This window comes from Panthera pardus, unplaced genomic scaffold, assembly GCF_024362965.1.
Source record: "Panthera pardus isolate Hobbes unplaced genomic scaffold, ASM2436296v1 HiC_scaffold_8, whole genome shotgun sequence".
NCBI lineage: Eukaryota > Metazoa > Chordata > Mammalia > Carnivora > Felidae > Panthera > Panthera pardus.
This window is the reverse complement of record NW_026527013.1, coordinates 56,811,235-56,829,711: the sequence shown is the minus strand read 5'-3', so window position 1 is coordinate 56,829,711 and position 18,477 is coordinate 56,811,235. Positions and strand designations below refer to the sequence as shown.

Below are 18,477 nucleotides of genomic sequence, written 5' to 3'. Positions count from 1 at the left end.
CCCCAGATGGATGCAGGGGCTTGCCGGCCAGTCGGTGCCACAGGGGATGCTGCCCTCCATGACGGGATCCTTTGAATGGTGACAACACTTGGCAAAGCTCTGAACATACCAAAGTCTGATCTGCCCTCGACTGTGAGAAGAGCAGTGTGTTCCTGGGAAACTCAATGTATATTAAAATCATATGAAATGCATTTTGTAGCTCGGATGTCGAATAGAGTGAGGTCCCAGGCTGTTAATTATGCACGGATTTTCAATCCCATGAATCTGGGGTTAGACATTCGCAGGTTCTTGGCTGTGCAGGCCTGCCCCACACGGTGCACGGAGCTAGACCTCTGACCCCTGCCAGCCACACACCTTTCCTTGAGGCCCCCATAATGCCTGCTAACATCTCCAGTGGCCCCAAGGAGGCAGTGCGGCCCTGCTGAAAGTCCCCACAACTCACTCTCTGTCCCCACGCGGACAGTTCCACCTGTATCTGTCTCCCCAGGGGCAGGGGCTGCGGTCCCCCAGGATCCAGCCCAGGCCCGGTGCTGGACAGGTGCTAATAAATGTGCCCAATAGGGCTGATCTGGACAGAGTCAGCCAAGGTGACAATGGTGAAGCTATGACGAACTGGCTCCCCTGAGGCCTGGTGGGTCAGGGCTTCCCATCAGGAGACTGCTGCTTCCTTTAAGGGCCCGTTGGTCACCATGTCCTCCAAACTGAGCTTTTAATTGGCTCAAATCCGGAACTTCAAAGCAGTGATTGGAAATGAAACTGCTTTATGCAACTGGCTTGGCAGCTGGGGCATCTCAATAATAAAGCACATGTGCAAATACACAGAACTTCCCTGAAGGACCCGAAGGAAGCAGACACAGCAGTGTCCCTCTAAGTAGAGGGACAAGGAGGGAGGAATTGATTTTGTACTGTGTACTGTGTACAGACATTTAAAAAAATGTTTATGTATTTCTGAGAGAGAGAGAGAGAGAGAGAGAGAGAGACTCTGTTGAGTGCAAGCCGGGGAGGGGCAGAGAGAGAGAGAGGGAGACACAGAATCCGAAGCAGGCCCAGGCTCTGAGCTGTCAGCACAGAGCCCAACGCGGGGCTCGAACTCACAAACCCTGAGATCATGATCTGAGCCAAGGTCAGACGATCAACCAACTGGGCCACCCAGGTGCTCTTGTGTACAGACAGTTTTGTTCCATGCGGATGAATTATCTCTCAATTATATGAATAAATAATCACCAAAAAAACCAGATCGAAGCAGGTATTACTTGTGTGACTAAAAACTGTTTGAGCACCTACTGTGTGCCAGGCACCCCCAGAGAGCCCATCCCCCTGGAATGCTTATGTCCTAAGGACTGGGTTCTGGATGGAGGGCCCAGAGCCCCCCGAATCTCCCCTCTGTCCCGGGACAGAGACCCCAGTGAAGGCAGTGGAGGCACTGGCAGGTGCCCAGCCAGTCCCACCCCTCCTGAGTCAACGCCAGGGGTCCCCGGAGCTAAGCGGTCCAACAGAAAGTGCGAGGCCTGCATCGCTCAGCCTTTATCAAAGAAAGGGTAGATCAGAACCACAACGAGACCACATCACACCATGAGGATGGCTGTTAGGAAAAGCCCCAAACACAAAATAGCAAGCACTGTTGAGGATGCGGAGAAATTGAAACACGTGTGCATTGCTGGAAGGAACGTAAAATGGTGCAGCTGCTGTGGAATACAATACACTGGTTCCTCAAAGAATTAAATATACAGGCACCTGGGGGACTCAGTCGGTTGGGCGTCCGACTTTGGCTCAGGTCACGATCTTGCAGTTCGTGGGATCGAGCCCCGCGTCGGGCTCTGTGCTGACAGCTCGGAGCCTGGAGCCTGCTTCTGATTCTGTGTCTCCCTCTCTCTCTCTGCCCCTCCCTCATTCCCACGCTGTGTCTGTCTGTCTCTCTGTCAAAAGTAAACACTAAAAAATTTTTTTATTAATCAAATATAGGGGCGCCCGGGTGGCTCAGTCGGTTAAGCTCAGGTCATGATATGGGCTCAGGTCGTGATCTGGCAGTTTGTGGGATCGAGCCCTGCGTCGGGCTCCACGCTGAGTGGAGAGCCTGCTTGGGATTGTCTCTCTGCCAGTCCCCCCCCCTCAAAATAAATAATTAAACAATTTTTAAAAACTAAATACAGAATTACCAGATGATGCAGCATTTCCACTTCTGGCTATGTAACCAAAAGGATCAAAAGCAGGGTCTGGAAGAGATGTTGGTACACACATGCTCATGGCAGTGTTATTCACAAGAGCTAAACGTGGATGCATCAAGTGTCCACTGATGGGTGAACTAATAAAGAAGATGCGGTCTATCCACACAATGGAATATTATTCACCCCTAGAAAGGAAGGACATTGTGAGAGACGCTACAACATGGATGAACCTTGAGGACGTAATGCTGAGTGAAATCAGCCAGTCACGAAAGGACAAATACCCTACCTATGATCCCATTTATATGCGGTCTCTAGAGCAGACAAACGTAAGTGGTGGCGGAAGCTGGGGGAGGGGAACGGAGAGTTAGTGTTTAATGGGGACAGACTTTCAGTTTGGGAAGATGAAAAGGTTCTGGAGGTGGATGGTGGGGACGGCTGCACAACAGTGTGAGTATATATGTATATATATTTTTAATATATATTTTTTTAATTTGGGGGGGAGGGGCAGAGGGAGAGAGTGAATCCCAAGCACTGAGGGCCTGACCCCATGACCCCGGGATCATGACCCGAGCTGAAATCAAGAGGACGGTGCTCAGCCAAGTGAGCCCCTGGGTTCCCCAGCACTGTGACTGTATCTCATGCCACTGAACTGCACCCTTACAAATGGTTAAAATGGTAAATTTTATGCTACGTGTGTATTTTATCACAACTTTAAGAAGAAGGTTGTCGGTGTCTTGCCAGGCCAGGGCCTGCAGGGCTGCCGAGAAACAAAGTGGGGCCCTGCCTGCAAGGGACGCCCCGAGTCTGGTGGGGGAGACAGGGAAGCGGGTAGTCGGTGACAACAGAGGGCCCTGTAGTGTAGCACAGGGGAGGCCTGGGGATCCAGGAGCCCAGCGAGGGGACCCATTTGCCTGGGGAGTCCAGAAAGAGGCATGAGCTGGATGTTGGGGCCTGAGGTGAGGGGCGGAAAGGGTATCCCTGGAAGAGGAACCAGCAGGGGCCAAAATGTGGAGGCGTGAACTCTGTCTCCTAAGAGCCTGGGCAGGAGTGGGGTGCAGCGGGGTCAGCACAGGACAGGAGAAGCGGGAGGCAGTAGGGGCCCTGGAGCCAGAGACGGGGAGTGTGCGAGCAGGGCCACCCCACTGCTCTGCGGCGCCCACCCTATTTTCTTCCCTCCGTCTCACCAGGGCTTGGGCCCCTGTGGCCTTGTTCACCACCCCTCCGGACCGCAGCTGTTTGCTGCGAGCACCCCACCAGGGCTGGCACACAGACCGGGTCGGATGAATGAATTGGCGCGTGGACGATGACCCCACGGTGACCACGTATGACAGGCAGACTCAGGTGTGTGCGAAAGATTCAGGATGTCTGAATGCAGCTTCCCCTTCTTGGAGCCACCGGTCCCTCTCCTCCCAGCCACCCATGCGGTCCGGTACCCGGCAAGAGCTGACCCTGCCGCTCTGCTTCTGGGTGACAACACAGGCGCAGAGAGGGCGAGAGGCCTGCCCAGGATCACAGAGCCAGGCAGGGCCAGAGCTGGAGTGGAATGTCCTTCTCTTGTTCTAGAAGACCCTGGGAGGGCCTCAGAGACCTAGGGGCAGGGGTGAGGTGACACAGAGACAACAGGAGCCAGAGTGCAGGTGGGGTGAGACACGCCAGGGAAAGTGGCGGCCTCAGATAAGCCCGGTGGGTGGTCAGTCGGCACCCAACAACAATGCCTCCTGGGCCCCTGTTGACCACAACAGAACTGGGGTTAGACCATGATCCAGGGGCATTCTCAGGAGCATCCTGGCTCCCAGCCCCTGCCATTAGCAGACCTGCAGGGAGCAAGCTTCACCCCTGCTTAGCCAGCCTCTGCCTCACCGGCAGTTTTCCTGGCTGTCCAAATGGGGTGTGGAGGTCTGAGGCCCTAGGATGTCACTAGTCTCTGGGGACACATGTGCCCTACTACGGGCATGGGAAAAGGACAAATGAGAGCCCTGTCTGGCCTCCCCTCCAACTTCCCCACAGTCCAGCCATGGAACCATGGCCACCACCCCTGATCAGGACCCTCCATGGCTCCCTCCCGGCCACTACCTGCAGAGAGAGTCTACTCCTGGCACTCCAGGTGACTTCTGCCTTGGGTCCTGCCCACATTTTCAGTGTCGTCTCTGTCTTTTCCCTCACGCTTGGGGCTCGGACCAGACGTAGCTGCTTTCAGTAAAAGCCTTTAGTATATGCACAGCACTGGAGCTGGGCTTTAGGGGCTGGCTGTGCAGCCTCAAGCCCTGTGCTACCCCCTCACCGGGTGCCACCTGGGACAAGTTATTTGATAACTCAGTGGCATTGTCAGCACAATAGGGATAATAACAGCCCCACCTCCCAGGGTCACTGTGAAGGTCAAATGAGCTTATGCCTGCAACATTCTTGCGATCGTGGCCTGACATTTGTGTACCTGAAGTGCTCGTCCCTCCTTGACCACCTGGAAAATTCCCATTCACACTACATGCCTGCTGTAGGATGCAGTGACCCTCCCCATCGCCGGGTCATCTTCCTGTCCCGGCCCTTGGCACTGTGTATTGAGAGTGTCTGTTCATGTCTGTCTCGCCCACCGGCCTTCAGGCTCCCAGAAGGCAGAAACTATCTATTACTCAGCAATGTGCCCCACTGCTTAGGGCAGTGCCCGCTGCAGATCCATAATTCATTCATTCAAGAGAGATTTACTGAGCAGTTACTATATGCCTGTGCTTTTCTAGATGCTAGGGTAGCAGCAGCTAACACACTGTCAACCTCTCTGCCCTGGTACGTTCTAGCAGGTGAACCAATCAACCAACAGCAGCAGGCAGATGGAGACAGCGCTGGGCAGAGAAGGAATAGAGGAATGTCAGGTGAGGAGTCACGGAAGTTCCAGCCAGAGTGAATGAACGAATGAGCAGGAGGCGCCCCACTTCAGCCCCCAACCCCCCAGAAGCTGTGAATTTCACACTCAGTGCGAACTCCCTGTAGCCCCAGCTTTCCGTGTTCAAGCAGCAGGATGTGACGTGCCCGTAAGACGGCGGTTACCCTGTTAAGTGTAGTTACAGTCTGAAAGGGGCTCACCTTAATTAAGACACCATTAATTAAGCCGTCAGTATGGTAATGATCTCAGTTGTTAGCAAATTTGATTAAGGAGCTGATTCTGGAGGCCTCGCGATTTCCCCCCATTGCATTAATAAATCTCCCGCTCGTGTCGTATTGCCGTCCTTTATCTTGTTCACTCTGCCACCGCTGTAAGTGACTGAGCCCCCCACCGGCGGGTACCCACCCTCGGACAGAGCCCAAATGTCATAACATTCTCTTAGGGCCTGCTCCAGGGGACCCAGAGGATGGCCACCTGGACGAGCTCCTCTAAGCCACGGGACACCCTGATCCTGCCACGCACGGGGACCCCGGAGCGAGTCGGTCGAGTCTGGCACATGACATACCAGGGGAGGGACCCCACTGTCAAGGAAACAGCCACGTGACCTCGGCCACGCTCCTACCCTCCCTGAGCCTCAGTTTCCTCTTCTGTAAGATGAGATCAACAACACCCCCATTCTAGAACAGTTGGTGAGAACCAACAGGGCAACTGGGCGGAAAGGGCTCTGAAGCTAAATGGTACGACGGTATGTTGGCCAGATGTTACCATGCTTGGGTTTCCAGCTGCCCTGAGAGTTAAACAGCTAGAGACATGCCGCTCCCCGTCCCCCGTCCCCCCTACCACATCAAAAGCGCTGGGAACAAAGGTCGAGCAGCAGGTGCTAGGAGAGCCCTGGTTCTGGGCCACGGTGAAGCAGGGAGCAAACACACAGGGCTCTGTGTCTGCTGTGCAGCCTTGTCAAGCAGGCCTGCTCTGGGTCCCAAGTCTTTCCCTAAAAACAATGGGGCAATGGCTCATCTCCAGTCGCCCCCTCCCCAGCCTCTCTGCCACCTCTGGTAGCCATAGGTTTGTGGCAGCACCTGGGTGCTGGATGTCACGGTACCAGGCTGTAGGAGCCTGAGAGCTGGAGGAGCATAAAAGGACCCACACCAATGAGAGGTAGGGGGCACAGAGCCCCCCAACAGGCCCTCCCTCTGCACCGGCTCAGCCCCTCTCCCAGGCAAGCCGGGCAGGGCAGGGCAGGCTTCGTCTAGGAGACGAAACTGCCAGGAGCTTAAAGTGCAGGTTCCAGGGCTCCTGGCGGACCGAACCAGTCTGTACTGGTATTGGGGCAAGTACTGGATGGCAACTGTGTCCCTGGCAAGACCGTGAGCAGATAGGCTTGGGCAGCTCCTGGGCCCGGGCAAAGGTGTGGCAGGAAGAAGACGGCTGCCTGGGGAGGGCCCTCTTCCCAGCAACGGTGGCGGATGCAGCAACGGTGGGGAAGGATTTACTATTTGTTTCCAAAAATACAGCTAGGACCTTGTCACAGCGAGTGAGAGAGAACACTGGGGTGTCCTGCTCACATCAGCACCGCAACCTGTGGGCTTTTCCACTAAAAAAGCAAATGAACATCATAGCAAACCGTAGACACAGGCCACCTTCACCACCACCCAGGGCTCCTGTCAGGGCCTGCTGGCGCATGGCAAGAAGTATGTTTATTTTCCTTCACGCTCCATTAGCGAGAGAGCTGTCCCTCCACGGAGGGGTGGGGGTGCTGCTTAACTGGGAGCTCCACAGGTCCTTGTCACGGTATAGGGTCGTGAGGCCTTGGAGTGGCCCCCAAGATGTCCCCCTAAATGAGGCTCCAGGCTTTTCCTTTCTAGTCCTGGGGATGGAGCCCAGCCCAAGAGGCTCCAACTCTGTTCTCTAACCTTACAAGGTCTGAGGTCACTGAACAGCCCCGAAAGCTGAGGTGTGGGGCAAATTGCCTAGGGCAGGTGGAGATGTGGAGCTGTGTCCCACCCTACAGCTCTGAGCCCTAGAGGAAGGATCCTGCAAGGCCAGAGACCGAAGGTTCCTCGCCCCAGAACAGCACGGTGCAGAGCCCCGAGAGCCGTGAGGCAAGCTGGCGTTCTAATCCGATGCCCCCCCGGGAAGCCTAGCTTAAAGGCACGGACTTTGGTTTCCATAAATACCCAGACCCGTGATGTCACCACCCCGTGCAGAGTTTAACAGCTTCTACCACTGGCTGTAGGCCCAGCAGACAAGTGGTCTGCCGCTAGCCCACAGAACACCTGCATGGCCCAGAAGGACACCAACGCCCCTGCTCTCGATGGCAGGCCGGACCTTCACCTGTCCATGGAGGACATGGCATCCTGTCCCCACCCCGACCTGCCTGCCAGCCTTCCATCAGGCACGGCAGAACTGCCGGTCACGGATGACCTGGGCAGGAGAGGCTTCTTCCAAATAGTCATGCTGAGGGCTATACCAAAAGCCAAAATGGCAGTGGTGGCTTTGAAAACCCTGGATATGGATTTGGGGGGATTACTTGCCCTCAGCGATAGGGAATTTCACAGCCCAATGGAGACCTGCTGACTAACAGCCTTTTCCTCATCACCACCAACAAATACCTCCACTGCAGGGCACAAACGCTGACAACCTCTGCCCGGAGGCCAGCTCCCTCTGCAAGACACCTGCACAGCAACCCCCCCCCCTCCCCCCACCAAGCCCCCACTCTGGCTCCAAGCTCATCTGGGGCCCCTCTGGCCTCCGGCCCGAGTTTCAGGTATAAACCTGCCACATATACTCACAAGTAGCGTCTTCTGCAAGCCATCCTGTCTGGGGGCAATTTTCCCCTTCCCTCTCTCTCTCCAGCTGGGAAGGCTCCGCGTGGTTAGAGGAGGAGCAGGATGCTCAGCCGAGAAGTGGAAGGGAATAAAATTAAACAGAGGGGCGAGTCACATTCCCCGGGGGCGGCGGGCTCCTCCGCTGGGGCGGGAGCAGGGGGGGGGGGGGGTGACAGCAGCAGGCTCCGAGGGGCCCCGGGCACAGCAGGGTTCACACCATGCCCAAGAGCCTGCCAAGTCGTCCAGTCACCATGGTCGCCAGGTTGGGCGGGGGCGTCGGCCTCGCTGGTACCTGGGACCACCTCGGGTTTTTTCCCTCCCGCACATCCGGGGTGGCTGAGCGCGGGGAGGAGGGGGGTGCTGGGGGGAATCTGCGCCCGCTTTGCTCTCGCAGCATCCGGAGGAGGGGCGGGCGCTCGCGAGCCTCCCCCCGCCCCCCCACCGCTTCTCGGCGCCAAGGAGCAACGTAGTGCGGCCGCGCTGGACCAATCGCCGAGGCGCTCGTCGCCATGACAACTGCAGCATCAGGCGCGGCCACCCGGCGGCGCCCTCGCGGCAAAGCCACCCGCCCGACGGAGAGCGCCCGCGCAGCGCGAGGGTGCCGCAGCCTGCCGGGGCCCCTTCCTGGCTGGCTCTGGAAACCTGGAAATCTCGTTGCTAAAATGCACGACGCTGTCCAGAGCCTGCGATGACGCTGCTTTCCAGGGTGGCTTTTCTGCCTTTGGCACGGAGTCGTGCAAGCCATGGAGCGCAACAGGCTGGCGCCCTGGAGTCAGGCCCACCGGTTCCAAGGCTGGCTTTGACCCCTAAGGGCCTCGAGGCTGTGGACAAGCCGCTTCCCTTCTGGGAGCCTCGACTGATGCTATCGTGAAATGGGATCATAATGGCTACGTCACAGGGGTCCAGGAGGGCTTGTCACACACAGTAGCTGCACAGATGCATAGCTGTTATGATGTGTGCCGGCCATGTCCTGGAGCTAGGGAGAATTTTTGCTGTAGCTGTGGAACCCATTCATTCCTTCACCACTCACTCACTCATTTACTGTTTCTGGACTGGCAGCTCAGTGATGAATAAGGTGACGCTCTCATGGTGTTCACCTCTTAAGAGGGAAACAGGAAATCAACATGCAGTCACATATATAATTTTACATGGTAAGGAGGAGGACAAAAAGTAAAGCCGAAGAGGTAGAAGGGAGGGGGACAGCAGGAAGGAGGAAGCCATCTACATCAGACGGGGTGCTCAGGGAAGGCCTCTCTAAGAGGGCACATGTGGGCTGAATAATGGAAGATCCCGGGAAAGAACATTCCAGGCAGAGGGAAAAGCTAGTGTCAAGGCCCTGAGGCAGGAAGGAGCGGAGTGTGTTTGAGCAACACTGAGGAGGCCAGAGTGGCTGCAAGTGGTGAGCCACAGGGATGTGAGGGTGAGAAGGCCTACATCCACCCTCTCCCCTCCAGATTTTCTCTTTCACGCACAGATCTCTCCTTGTCTGATGGTTCACTGGGCAGAGTCTGTTTGCTCGTCTGTAAATCAGGAATCCAAAATCTATCTCGTATACGTACACACCTATAATTCTTATTTCCATTATAATCTTTACGACGTCAATGAGGTATAAGATTATCATAGTATTCTCCGGGGAGAAAACTAAAGCCAGAGGTTTAGCAGCTGGCCCAGAGCCACACAGCTGGTGAGTGGTATGCCAGGGGAGTCTGGCTCTGGAGTCCCGGCCCTTAAGCACCTGCAAATCTTCCTCTTTGGGAAGATCACATGAGACAATGGCTGTGAAAAGCCCACCCACCCTGGGCAGCTGTGAGGGCCATTCCCTTTTTCCTATTCTCTCTGGATTCTCAGACTCACTGAAGTTACGGGAAGGAGGGATCCTGCATCCTTAAGTTTTGTTCCTTCCTTTGGACAGTGGACAAAATGGAGCTCAGAGAGGGTGAGTGATGTGCCTGAAGTTGCACAGCACTGAGTGGCAGAAGTGGGACTGGGACCCAGTTCCTCTGGCTCCATGTCCCTTATGGGGCCAGGGTAGAGCGGAGCATCTGAGTGACTGGTAAATGGCATCAGAACAGCACGATGCTTCCTGATTCACCTCCTATAACAAATCTTTGAATGGCCAAGCTTCCTACACCGGGGGCTTCCCTCCCTGAGAATAATGCAGTCGTGGACATAATTGGTATTTCTGTGGACTTAACATGTTACAGATCCCCCACCCCCCCCATCTCTCCTGGAGTTGGACAAGTTCTTTTATTTTTTATTTTCGGACAAGACTTTAATAACAATACAAACATAGCAGCAGCTACAACCACGAGGGCTTCAGGAGGATCATTTTGCTTCAGATCTGATCTGATGTTCAGTGAATTCGTAGAGGCACTGTACAAAGTAGGTTGATTTCCCCTCCTACGCAGAGAGGTCTCACCTCTACACAGCAGCAGAGCAGACTCGAAGCCACCTCTCTGTGACTCCCAAGCCTGGGCCCTAGCAACTCCCCGCACGGCCTCCTCCACATGGGGATTATTTTATCACCCCCATCTTCCAGAAGAGGAAACTGAGGCTCAGAGCCCAGGCAGGCCCTGATTACAGCGCCGGCACCAGCATCCTTTTCCTGGGTTTCCTCTCCTGCCCCAGTGCCCCAGGGAGCCTCCCCGGGGGGCCAGGACACCCCTCTGCATATTAACTGCTTTTTGGCACTTTCTCCTTATAAACAGACTTGCATGTCTGTTTCTTGTATGTTACGCTGTTATTTCGAAATAGGGCACATGGCAAAGACATGGCATTCGGACCAAATGCCAAGAGCGTAGGCACCTGGGCTGTGTTTACAGGACACCCGGGCTGTTTTTGATTTCTGATGGTGGGTGTCCACCACAGGGTCGGGCACCAGAGAGTCCCCAAAACTCGTGGATCCAAGGCCCGGCAGGGAATTGGCGTTGGGACAGCTGCAGCCGCCACTCACTCTCAAGGCCCCTCTGGAAATGCCTGCACACACAACCCCCCCCAAACACACACCCACACCTTGTACCTGTCTGTGGCCCCCTGCAAGCAACCCAGACTAGAATGAGAAAGTGGCTGACAAAGAGCAGGTGGGGAAATCTTCCGCACCCAGGACTCCCCTCCTGGACTGGAAAATTCCAACCTGCAGGCTGACAGGCAGATTCACGCAGGGAATGTCTGGCTCCTGCACCCTGCTGCCCATGTGCCCCCATCTGTCCCCAGCACGAAAGGAGGCACAACGGCATTTGGAAAGAGGCAGGACAGAAAGGGCTGGAACACACAGTCCACAGATCCCCAGGCCACAGCACCTTTCAGGCTGGCAGCCCGGGAGTCCCAGGGATTGAACCTCTTCCACGGGGGTAGGATGGAGCTCCAGTCCTTGTCCTCAAGCCACCAACCGTTCTAGCCGTGGAAACACAGAACTGTCAACATTCTGACTCTTCAAAGCTCAGAATCACAAATCCTTCAAATCCTGGATTTTTTTTTTTCCCTTTTAGCGTAAGCTTCACATTGGAAAGAAATAGAACCTTAATTGCACAAATAATCTGAAAATCTCTTCTCTTTCAACACAGTGAAGTCCCCTTGACCGCACCCCTACATCTCACTCCCTTTGCCCACCTCCATAGAGGTAACTGCTGTCCTCTGTTTGGAGCACATGCTTCCAGAACTTTAGCGAAGTCTCTAGCTAGCTAGATTTATATGCCTATAGAAAATATGAAGAATTACATGGATGGACCTTAAAAAATGGCATCATATTAAGTTAAGAAAGTTTTAAAACTTTAAATACACCAAAAGTCATAAAGAGAAATACAGTGGGGCACCTGGGTGGCTCAGTCGGTTAAGCGTCTGACTTCAGCTCAGGTCATGATCTCATGGTTCATGAGTTCGAGCCCCGCGTCGGGCTCTGGGCCGATGGCTCAGAGCCTGGAGCCTGCTTCCGATTCTGTGTCTCCCTCTCTCTCTGCCCCTCCCCCGCTCATGCTCTACCTGTCTCTCTCTCAAAAGTAAAATATTGAAAAAAGAGAGAGAGAGAGAGAGAGAGACAGTAAACTCTGTTGTCCGCAGGGCCTCCTACAAGAATCAGACCATCACGAAGCTGATGGAAGCCGCGTCGCTGCCTCTCTTCTGCCTCCTCCCCAGCCCTTCCCTCCTCACATTTACACAGTGAGTTCACTGCAGAGTGAATCATTCCTATACAGCGTTCCTACTCAGACAGGTGCCCACAAAGGGCAGGGATGCTTGCACATGTTTTTAAACTTCCCACAAACAGAATCACACTGCACGTCGCTTTCTGCGATCCTCTTTCCCCAGTCAACATTCCACTCGGGGCACCGACTGATGGAATCTCTAAACCAGACTCTTCTTTGCTGAGTGGCCAAATCCTAGGCTTTTCTGATCACAGCCGTGGGCTGGGCTCTTGTTGCTGAGAGGGGCCTGGCAGGCTCGTGCACAGGCCTCATTTGGTTCTGAAACCGCCTCCCCCCACCCCCCCCCCCCGGCCCCACCCCTGCTCCTCACGTGCAGGCAGCGGAGGAAGGGAGGAGGCAGCTACTGCAAATATCTCTGGAAACGCGTGTGGACTCCTGGAAGCTTGGCAGACACCCTCTCTGCACTGCACCAAAATACCAAGGTGCCCTGTCCCCTGTACTTGGGGAGCAGACAAGACCCTGGCCCCTGGACGGCTGTAGGAGGGGGTCCCTGACATGCGGCTGGAATGCAATGGCTGCTGCTTCTCAGGGCCATTTGGAGCCCCGACCGATGGAGAGTTGGAAGCCCACAGGGCTGGCATCAGTCTCTGCCCTCCCACTGCTGTGCCAGGCTTGCCAAGGACGGCCCTGGTCTCCGGAGCTGGCTGAGGCCCATGAGAAGCGAGGGGGCTGTGGCCAGGAGGACGCTGCCTGCAGAAGCTCCTGCTACATCTGGGCCGTGCTGGTGGAGGAAAGGGGGTGCGGGAGAGGGGTGCTGCTCTGTGTGTCCACTTCTGCAGGGGCTGAGCCTCTGTGTCCCGCTCACCTGAAGGGCGAGAACTAGCAGGAGCAGAGGGTGCTGGGAACAGCCCCTGCCTTTCTGAGCCTCCACTCGTTAGCCTTCGAGAGCCCCCCAGCGTGATGGAGGGTGGGCGTGGCTGTGAACGAGAGGCACCACTGGTCAAGTGCAGGCGTCCTGAGGCCCGTGTAGGATGAACCAGCCACAGACGCTAAGCCAGAGCTGATGGGTCTGAGTGTGCCTTGGGGTGTAGGCTCCCTCCCTCTCCTAACATACTGCCTCTCCACTCTCCCCCACCCCAGAACCTGCACCTGCTCAGCAGGCAACGTAGCCTGGTAGTCCAGGCTGGGCTGGACTCTGGGCGGGTGACCCAACGTCAGCCTCCGCATCTATGCACTGAGTCTCACAGGGCATCTCCTTCTGCCTCCAGGCAAGGTCTAAACGAGTTACTGCGGGCAAAGCCCTTAGACCGGGGCCTGGTACTGCCTCCTTGCCCCAGAAGTGTCAGCCAGGCTGGTTATTGTTCTCGAGCTGGCCGGGATGCTGGAAAGTTCACAGAACTGAAATTCGCAGGGAACTGGAGCTAGAAGATGGGGGTGACACCTCCCCACCACCCCAGCTGAAATGAGAGCCTATGGCGTACCCCAAACCAACCTCACAGCACCTCCCGTTTCTCACCCTCCTGACGAATTTGACTAATAGTTTTCTTAAATCTAAAAATAGTTTTTATTTAAAAGCGAAACTTCCTGTCACTGTGGTAAATCGTGTACTTGATAGGCTAGTTACATCACAAATAAATATTCAGATAAATAGGGTTATGAAAGAAAAATTGCTCGCCTGAAGCCCTCCCTTGGCCTCAGAGGTCTAAGTGTCCCTGGCTGGAAAACCCCGGGCTGATGCTGGGGACACCAGGCAGGGTGGGCACAGGGCAGACGTCGGGGCGGGCAGCGGGGATGGCCCTGCTCGTGAGCTGGGTCAGAAAAGACCAGGGATACGTGTGGCAGCGTTGGGGAAGGTCACAGGGCTATCCGTGGTCACTGTGGGGGTGGGACTCACTTTCCTCTCCAGGAATCTGTCTTGCTTGCCTCAGCTGCGGGGTTCTGCGTGCCTGTGTGTGTGTGTATCTGCCTGTGTGTGTGTGTGTGTCTATCTGTGTCTATTTTTGGTGACTGGCACCGCTCCTCAGAAACAGAGCGGAAAGGCCTCAGGCCCATATGAAGGGGACAGCAGTCCTCTATGGCCGCCTTATGTCATTGCCACAGGCTGGTCTGCTGGGTGGTCTCCTCCTGGGTCTTCATGGGAATCTGCGAAGTCATGCTGGGCTGTGTGTGTGGCTGGGGACCAGCAAGTGTGCCCAGCCCCCAGCTCACAGGGCCATGAGCATTTCCTGACCACAGAGCAGCACTCATTCTCTATTCGCTTGTATCTTCATCCATAGAATGCCGACTACTTCTTGCTTTGGGCCTGGCCCAGTCTAGGCAGTGGGGGTACAAGGTGAGATAAAAAGCCATGTGTCCTGCCCGGAGGAAGGGACGTGTTCCACATCTTGAGGCCTTGACAGCCAACACCTCTCCCTGCCCAGCTGCCTCCCCTCCTGGCAATCACCCCTGCATCCCTCTCAGTGTCTGGGGCTCAGGTGGGCCTGACTCTGCTCCCAAGAACAGGCATGGCACTCAAGCTGGGCCCAGGAGAGGCAGGCCCAGACTTCACTGACACTGTCGCGTGAGAGAAGCTCTGAGCTTGAATTCAAACTTAAATCTGAAAGGTATGAGCCAGCACTTTCCATCGGGCCCCTTGAGGAGGAAGCCAATGCAGGGGGAAGCTAGACTCAGAGCAGAAGAGGGACAGGTCCAGGGTCAGGACTGGAACTTCTGGATCTAGCCATACCTGAAGCTTTGGGGATATGTGAGAATCTCTTTTCATTTAGGCCAGTTTGAAGTGGGCACTCTGTCACTTGCAACCAAAAGTCCTAATACATGTACCTTCTAATCGTTATAATTCTGAATGAATATTTTAATATTGAGTGATTGTTTCAATAGAAAGGTACACAGAAAACTATATGATATGAGGGAAGGAGGGGCAAGTTCTTTGAGAAAGGGGATATAGGAAGGAAAAATGGAAGTTTCCATTTCCAGGATGTTGCAGCTGAGTCTAAAAGGATGAGTAGAAGCTTGTCAGGTAGACAGTGCATGGAAAGGCATTACATCCATATGGAACAGCATGTGTAAAGGCGTGGAGGTGAGAAGCACAACAGCGAAAGTCAACTTACTGAAGGGCTTGGGCTTCTTCGGAAGGATGCTGAGGAGGGACATGAAACTAAATAAATCCCTTCATGGGGTATGGGTTCAAGGGGGAGAGGTTAGAGGCAGGGGGACAGTGCCTCTGGAGAAAGGGAACGGCAGGTCTGGAGGCCTGTGGTGGACAGTCGGTACTTCTCTCTGCCCTGTATACAGCAAGGGGTGGGATGGGAAAGAAGAAATGTGTTGGGGAGACGTAAGGGTGAGGTATGACGGCGATGCAGGGTCAAAGTCAACACCAGGTTCCTAGCTTGGGCACTGGATGGATGGTAGTGCTATTTACCTACCTGGGGACCCAAGAAGAGGTACAGGGTGTAAGGAGAGACAACCCAGCCCCTTTTGGATGTGCTGGGGTACGGAGCCTAGGGGATGCTCAGGAGAAGCAGCCAGGAGGCTATAAGAATCTGGCTGGAGGCCCGGCTCCAGGAGGGAGAGGTGGGGAGAGAGTGGGTTGAAGAGGGAAGGCCGGGCAGAGCCCTGGGCATGTGGATATTTATGGGCAGAAGCAAAGGCCAGCAAAGGAGAGGGAGAAGGAGCCGCTGGAGCAGTGGGAAGAGGCCTGGCGAGCTCCCTGCCCGCAGCTGCAAGCTGCGTTCTGCAGCCCCTCCCCTGCAGGTCCTTCCTGGGGATCCGCCATCTGCCCTGTCCTGCCACAGTGAGTTAGGACCTGCTCCTGCCTCCCCAAGGACCTGAGATAACATAAGAATGGCATTTCTTAGCAAAAAGGAATCCCAAATGAGCACCAAGCTTCATGTTCAAAGATGTTCATCGCAGCATTATTTATAAGAACAATGAGCAAACCAAAACTCCAAACAAATATTAAGGTAAATGTACAACGTTGGGAGCTGCCTAAAAATGCATGGCTTTGCACGTGCTAGCAGGCAGCCTTTAAAGGACATGTTTACAAGCAATGATGTTAACATCTGTTAGTTAAGCAAAAAGTAGGTTCTCGGGGCACCTGCGGGGCTCAGTCAGTTAAGCGCTGACTTCGGCTCAGGTCATGATCTGGCGGTTCGTGAGTTCCAGCCCCGTGTGGGGCTCTGTGCTGACCGCTCAGAGCCTGGAGCCTGCTTCGGATTCTGTGTCTCCCTCTTTCTCTGCCCGTCTCCTGCTCATGTTCTGTCTCTCTCTGTCTCTCAAAAAATAAATAAATGCTAAAAAAGAAATTAAAAAAAAAAGTAGGTTCTCAAAGTATATATGGAGTATGAACCCTGTAATGTGAGCGTGACACACAGCTAGAAAAATGCCCAGGGGCGCCTGGGTGGCTCAGTCCATTAAGCGTCTGACTTCGGCTCAGGTCATGATCCCTCACAGTTTGTGGGTTCAAGCCCCACATCAGGCACTGCGCTGACAGCTGGGAGCCTGGAGCTTGCCTCGGATTCTGTCTCCCTCTCTCTGCCCCTCTACCGTTCACGCTCTGTCTGTGTCTCTCAAAAGTAAACATTAAAAAAATTTTTTTAGAGAAAAAGAAAAATGACTGGAAGGACACATGCCAACATGTCACCATTAATAGTTGCCACCTCTGAGTGTTGGAAGTACGGGCCAACTTTATTTCCCTTTTCGTTTTGTTTTTCACAATTTCTACAACATGCTTAAATATAATAAGGGAAAATACCGTTTTCTGCAGGGGCCAGCACATAGGTTCGGAGTCACGTGTACGTTTGAATCCAGCTCCCTGCCCTGCCTCGGCGCTGGGCGCCTTCTAGCTCCTTCCAGTCTGGTTTTCCCTCCAAAGGTTCATCCCAGCCCCTCGCACAGGCCTACGTGGGTACCAGACGGGTGGACGTAGGCAGCGCGCCAGGAAGAGGGGGTGCGCCAGATAGGTGTTGCACAAAGATGACCAGCATCCTCAGAGGTCACAAAATCAGGATGCTGTGAAGGCGACCCTTTGGGCACAATGTGTAACTGGCTGGGCGCTGGCCGCAGCCTGAGTGGGTCCCGCTGAACCGAGCGTCCGTGGTGCACAAAAGTGCCACCTTCAGAGTCCCTGATACAGTTTTCAAAGCGGTGTTGTGGACGGTACCCTGGAAGCCTGGGAGCCAGACCCTGTGTTACCGATGGGGACTGAGGCTGGACATGAAGCCCCGAGGCCATGTCTGGAGCCTCCCTACGAAACTCGTTCCTGGCCTGAAGGGCGTGTGGGAGTCTGGGCCTGGAGTGAGGCTCCGCTGGGCTCCAGAAGGTGGGAGCGGCTGTCCTAGTTCTTTCTGTCGGGCCCCAGACCCAGAGGCCAGGCGGGGCCTGAGGACAGGACCACCGACAAGGCTGACCCTGGGAGCCCGGGCCCTGCGGTCTCCTCTCCCCATGTCTCCAGGTGGCTCTGGGCCCGAGTTTTCCTGTCTGTCACCCGCTTGTCCTTACTGTAGAGGGGATTTGGAAGGTGATTCTTCTCTGGGCTGGCTGGGGCTGATCTGGTCGGTGAGCTGGGCTGCCAGTGGGGCCCTTATGGCAGGGCTGGGGTCCGGAGTCACCCTGCCCAGAGAGACATAGTCTGTCTGGTCTGATGAGGGCTGTTCCCAGGGCAGACTGGGCTGGGGCAGGCTGGGGGCACAGCAGACACAGACTCTGTTCTCAGGCCTCAGTTCCTCAGTTCAGGTCTCCACCAACCGCTTACCTGCTGTGTGACCTTGGGCAAGCGACTGCCCGTCTCTGTGCCTCAGTTCCTACCCTGGAAAATGGGAAAAGCAGACCCCCACTGGGAACAGACACAAGAAGGGTTACAGGAGATGTGCCTGCCACAGCACACACTAGGGGAAGCCTGGGCTCAGGGAGGGCATGCAAAATAGTAGTCCTCGGCCTTGAGAGGTCTGTCCCTGTCTCCATGCTGGTTCAGCCTCAGGAGAGGGGTCTGGAGGAAGCTAGATGCGCAGAGACACCCCCAGGAGTGAGAACCAGAGGGGATCTCTTCTGGGAGGGTCAGGATCTTTCTCTACCCTAGTTGGGGTTACTGCCAACTCAGACTGTGGCACATCATCTCGCACAAACACAAATCACATCTGTCCTTCTCTAGCTTCAAAATAGAATCCACATGCCTGGCTTGGCATCATGGCTCTGCCAGTCTCATTCATCCCTTCGCCCACTCTGTTCCATGCCAACCTGTTCCTGCCTCAGAGCCTTTGCACATGATATTCCCCTTGTCAGAACACCCCCCCCCCCCCCCCCCAGATCTCTGCACGGCTCACTCTCTAGGTCTCAGCTCAGAGATTACCTCTTTGGGAGGCATTTCCTGAGCACCCTTGGTGAAATGTTCCTCACCCCCTACCCCTCACCATTTTAGTTCATCCAGAGTATTTTAAATCAACCTGTTTAGTTGGTTTTTTCTTCTTCTTCTTTTT

At 55.0% G+C, this 18,477-nt stretch overlaps 1 protein-coding gene across 5 annotated transcripts in view; it reads right to left on the bottom strand.

Annotated features, from left to right (window-relative positions):
• Positions 1-18,477, bottom strand: part of IQSEC1 (IQ motif and Sec7 domain ArfGEF 1) — a 425,063-nt gene that overhangs the window by 161,239 nt on the left and 245,347 nt on the right. The window contains exon 1 of one of the 5 annotated variants that reach the window (XM_053896946.1): positions 7,833-8,276. The exons of the other annotated variants lie outside the window; for them this stretch is intronic. Within the exon in view, the coding sequence (XP_053752921.1) occupies positions 7,833-7,855 (23 nt within the window). The 5' untranslated portion in view covers positions 7,856-8,276. Of the gene's footprint in view, positions 1-7,832; positions 8,277-18,477 lie in introns of those variants that run through there. 5 annotated transcript variants of the gene reach the window in all.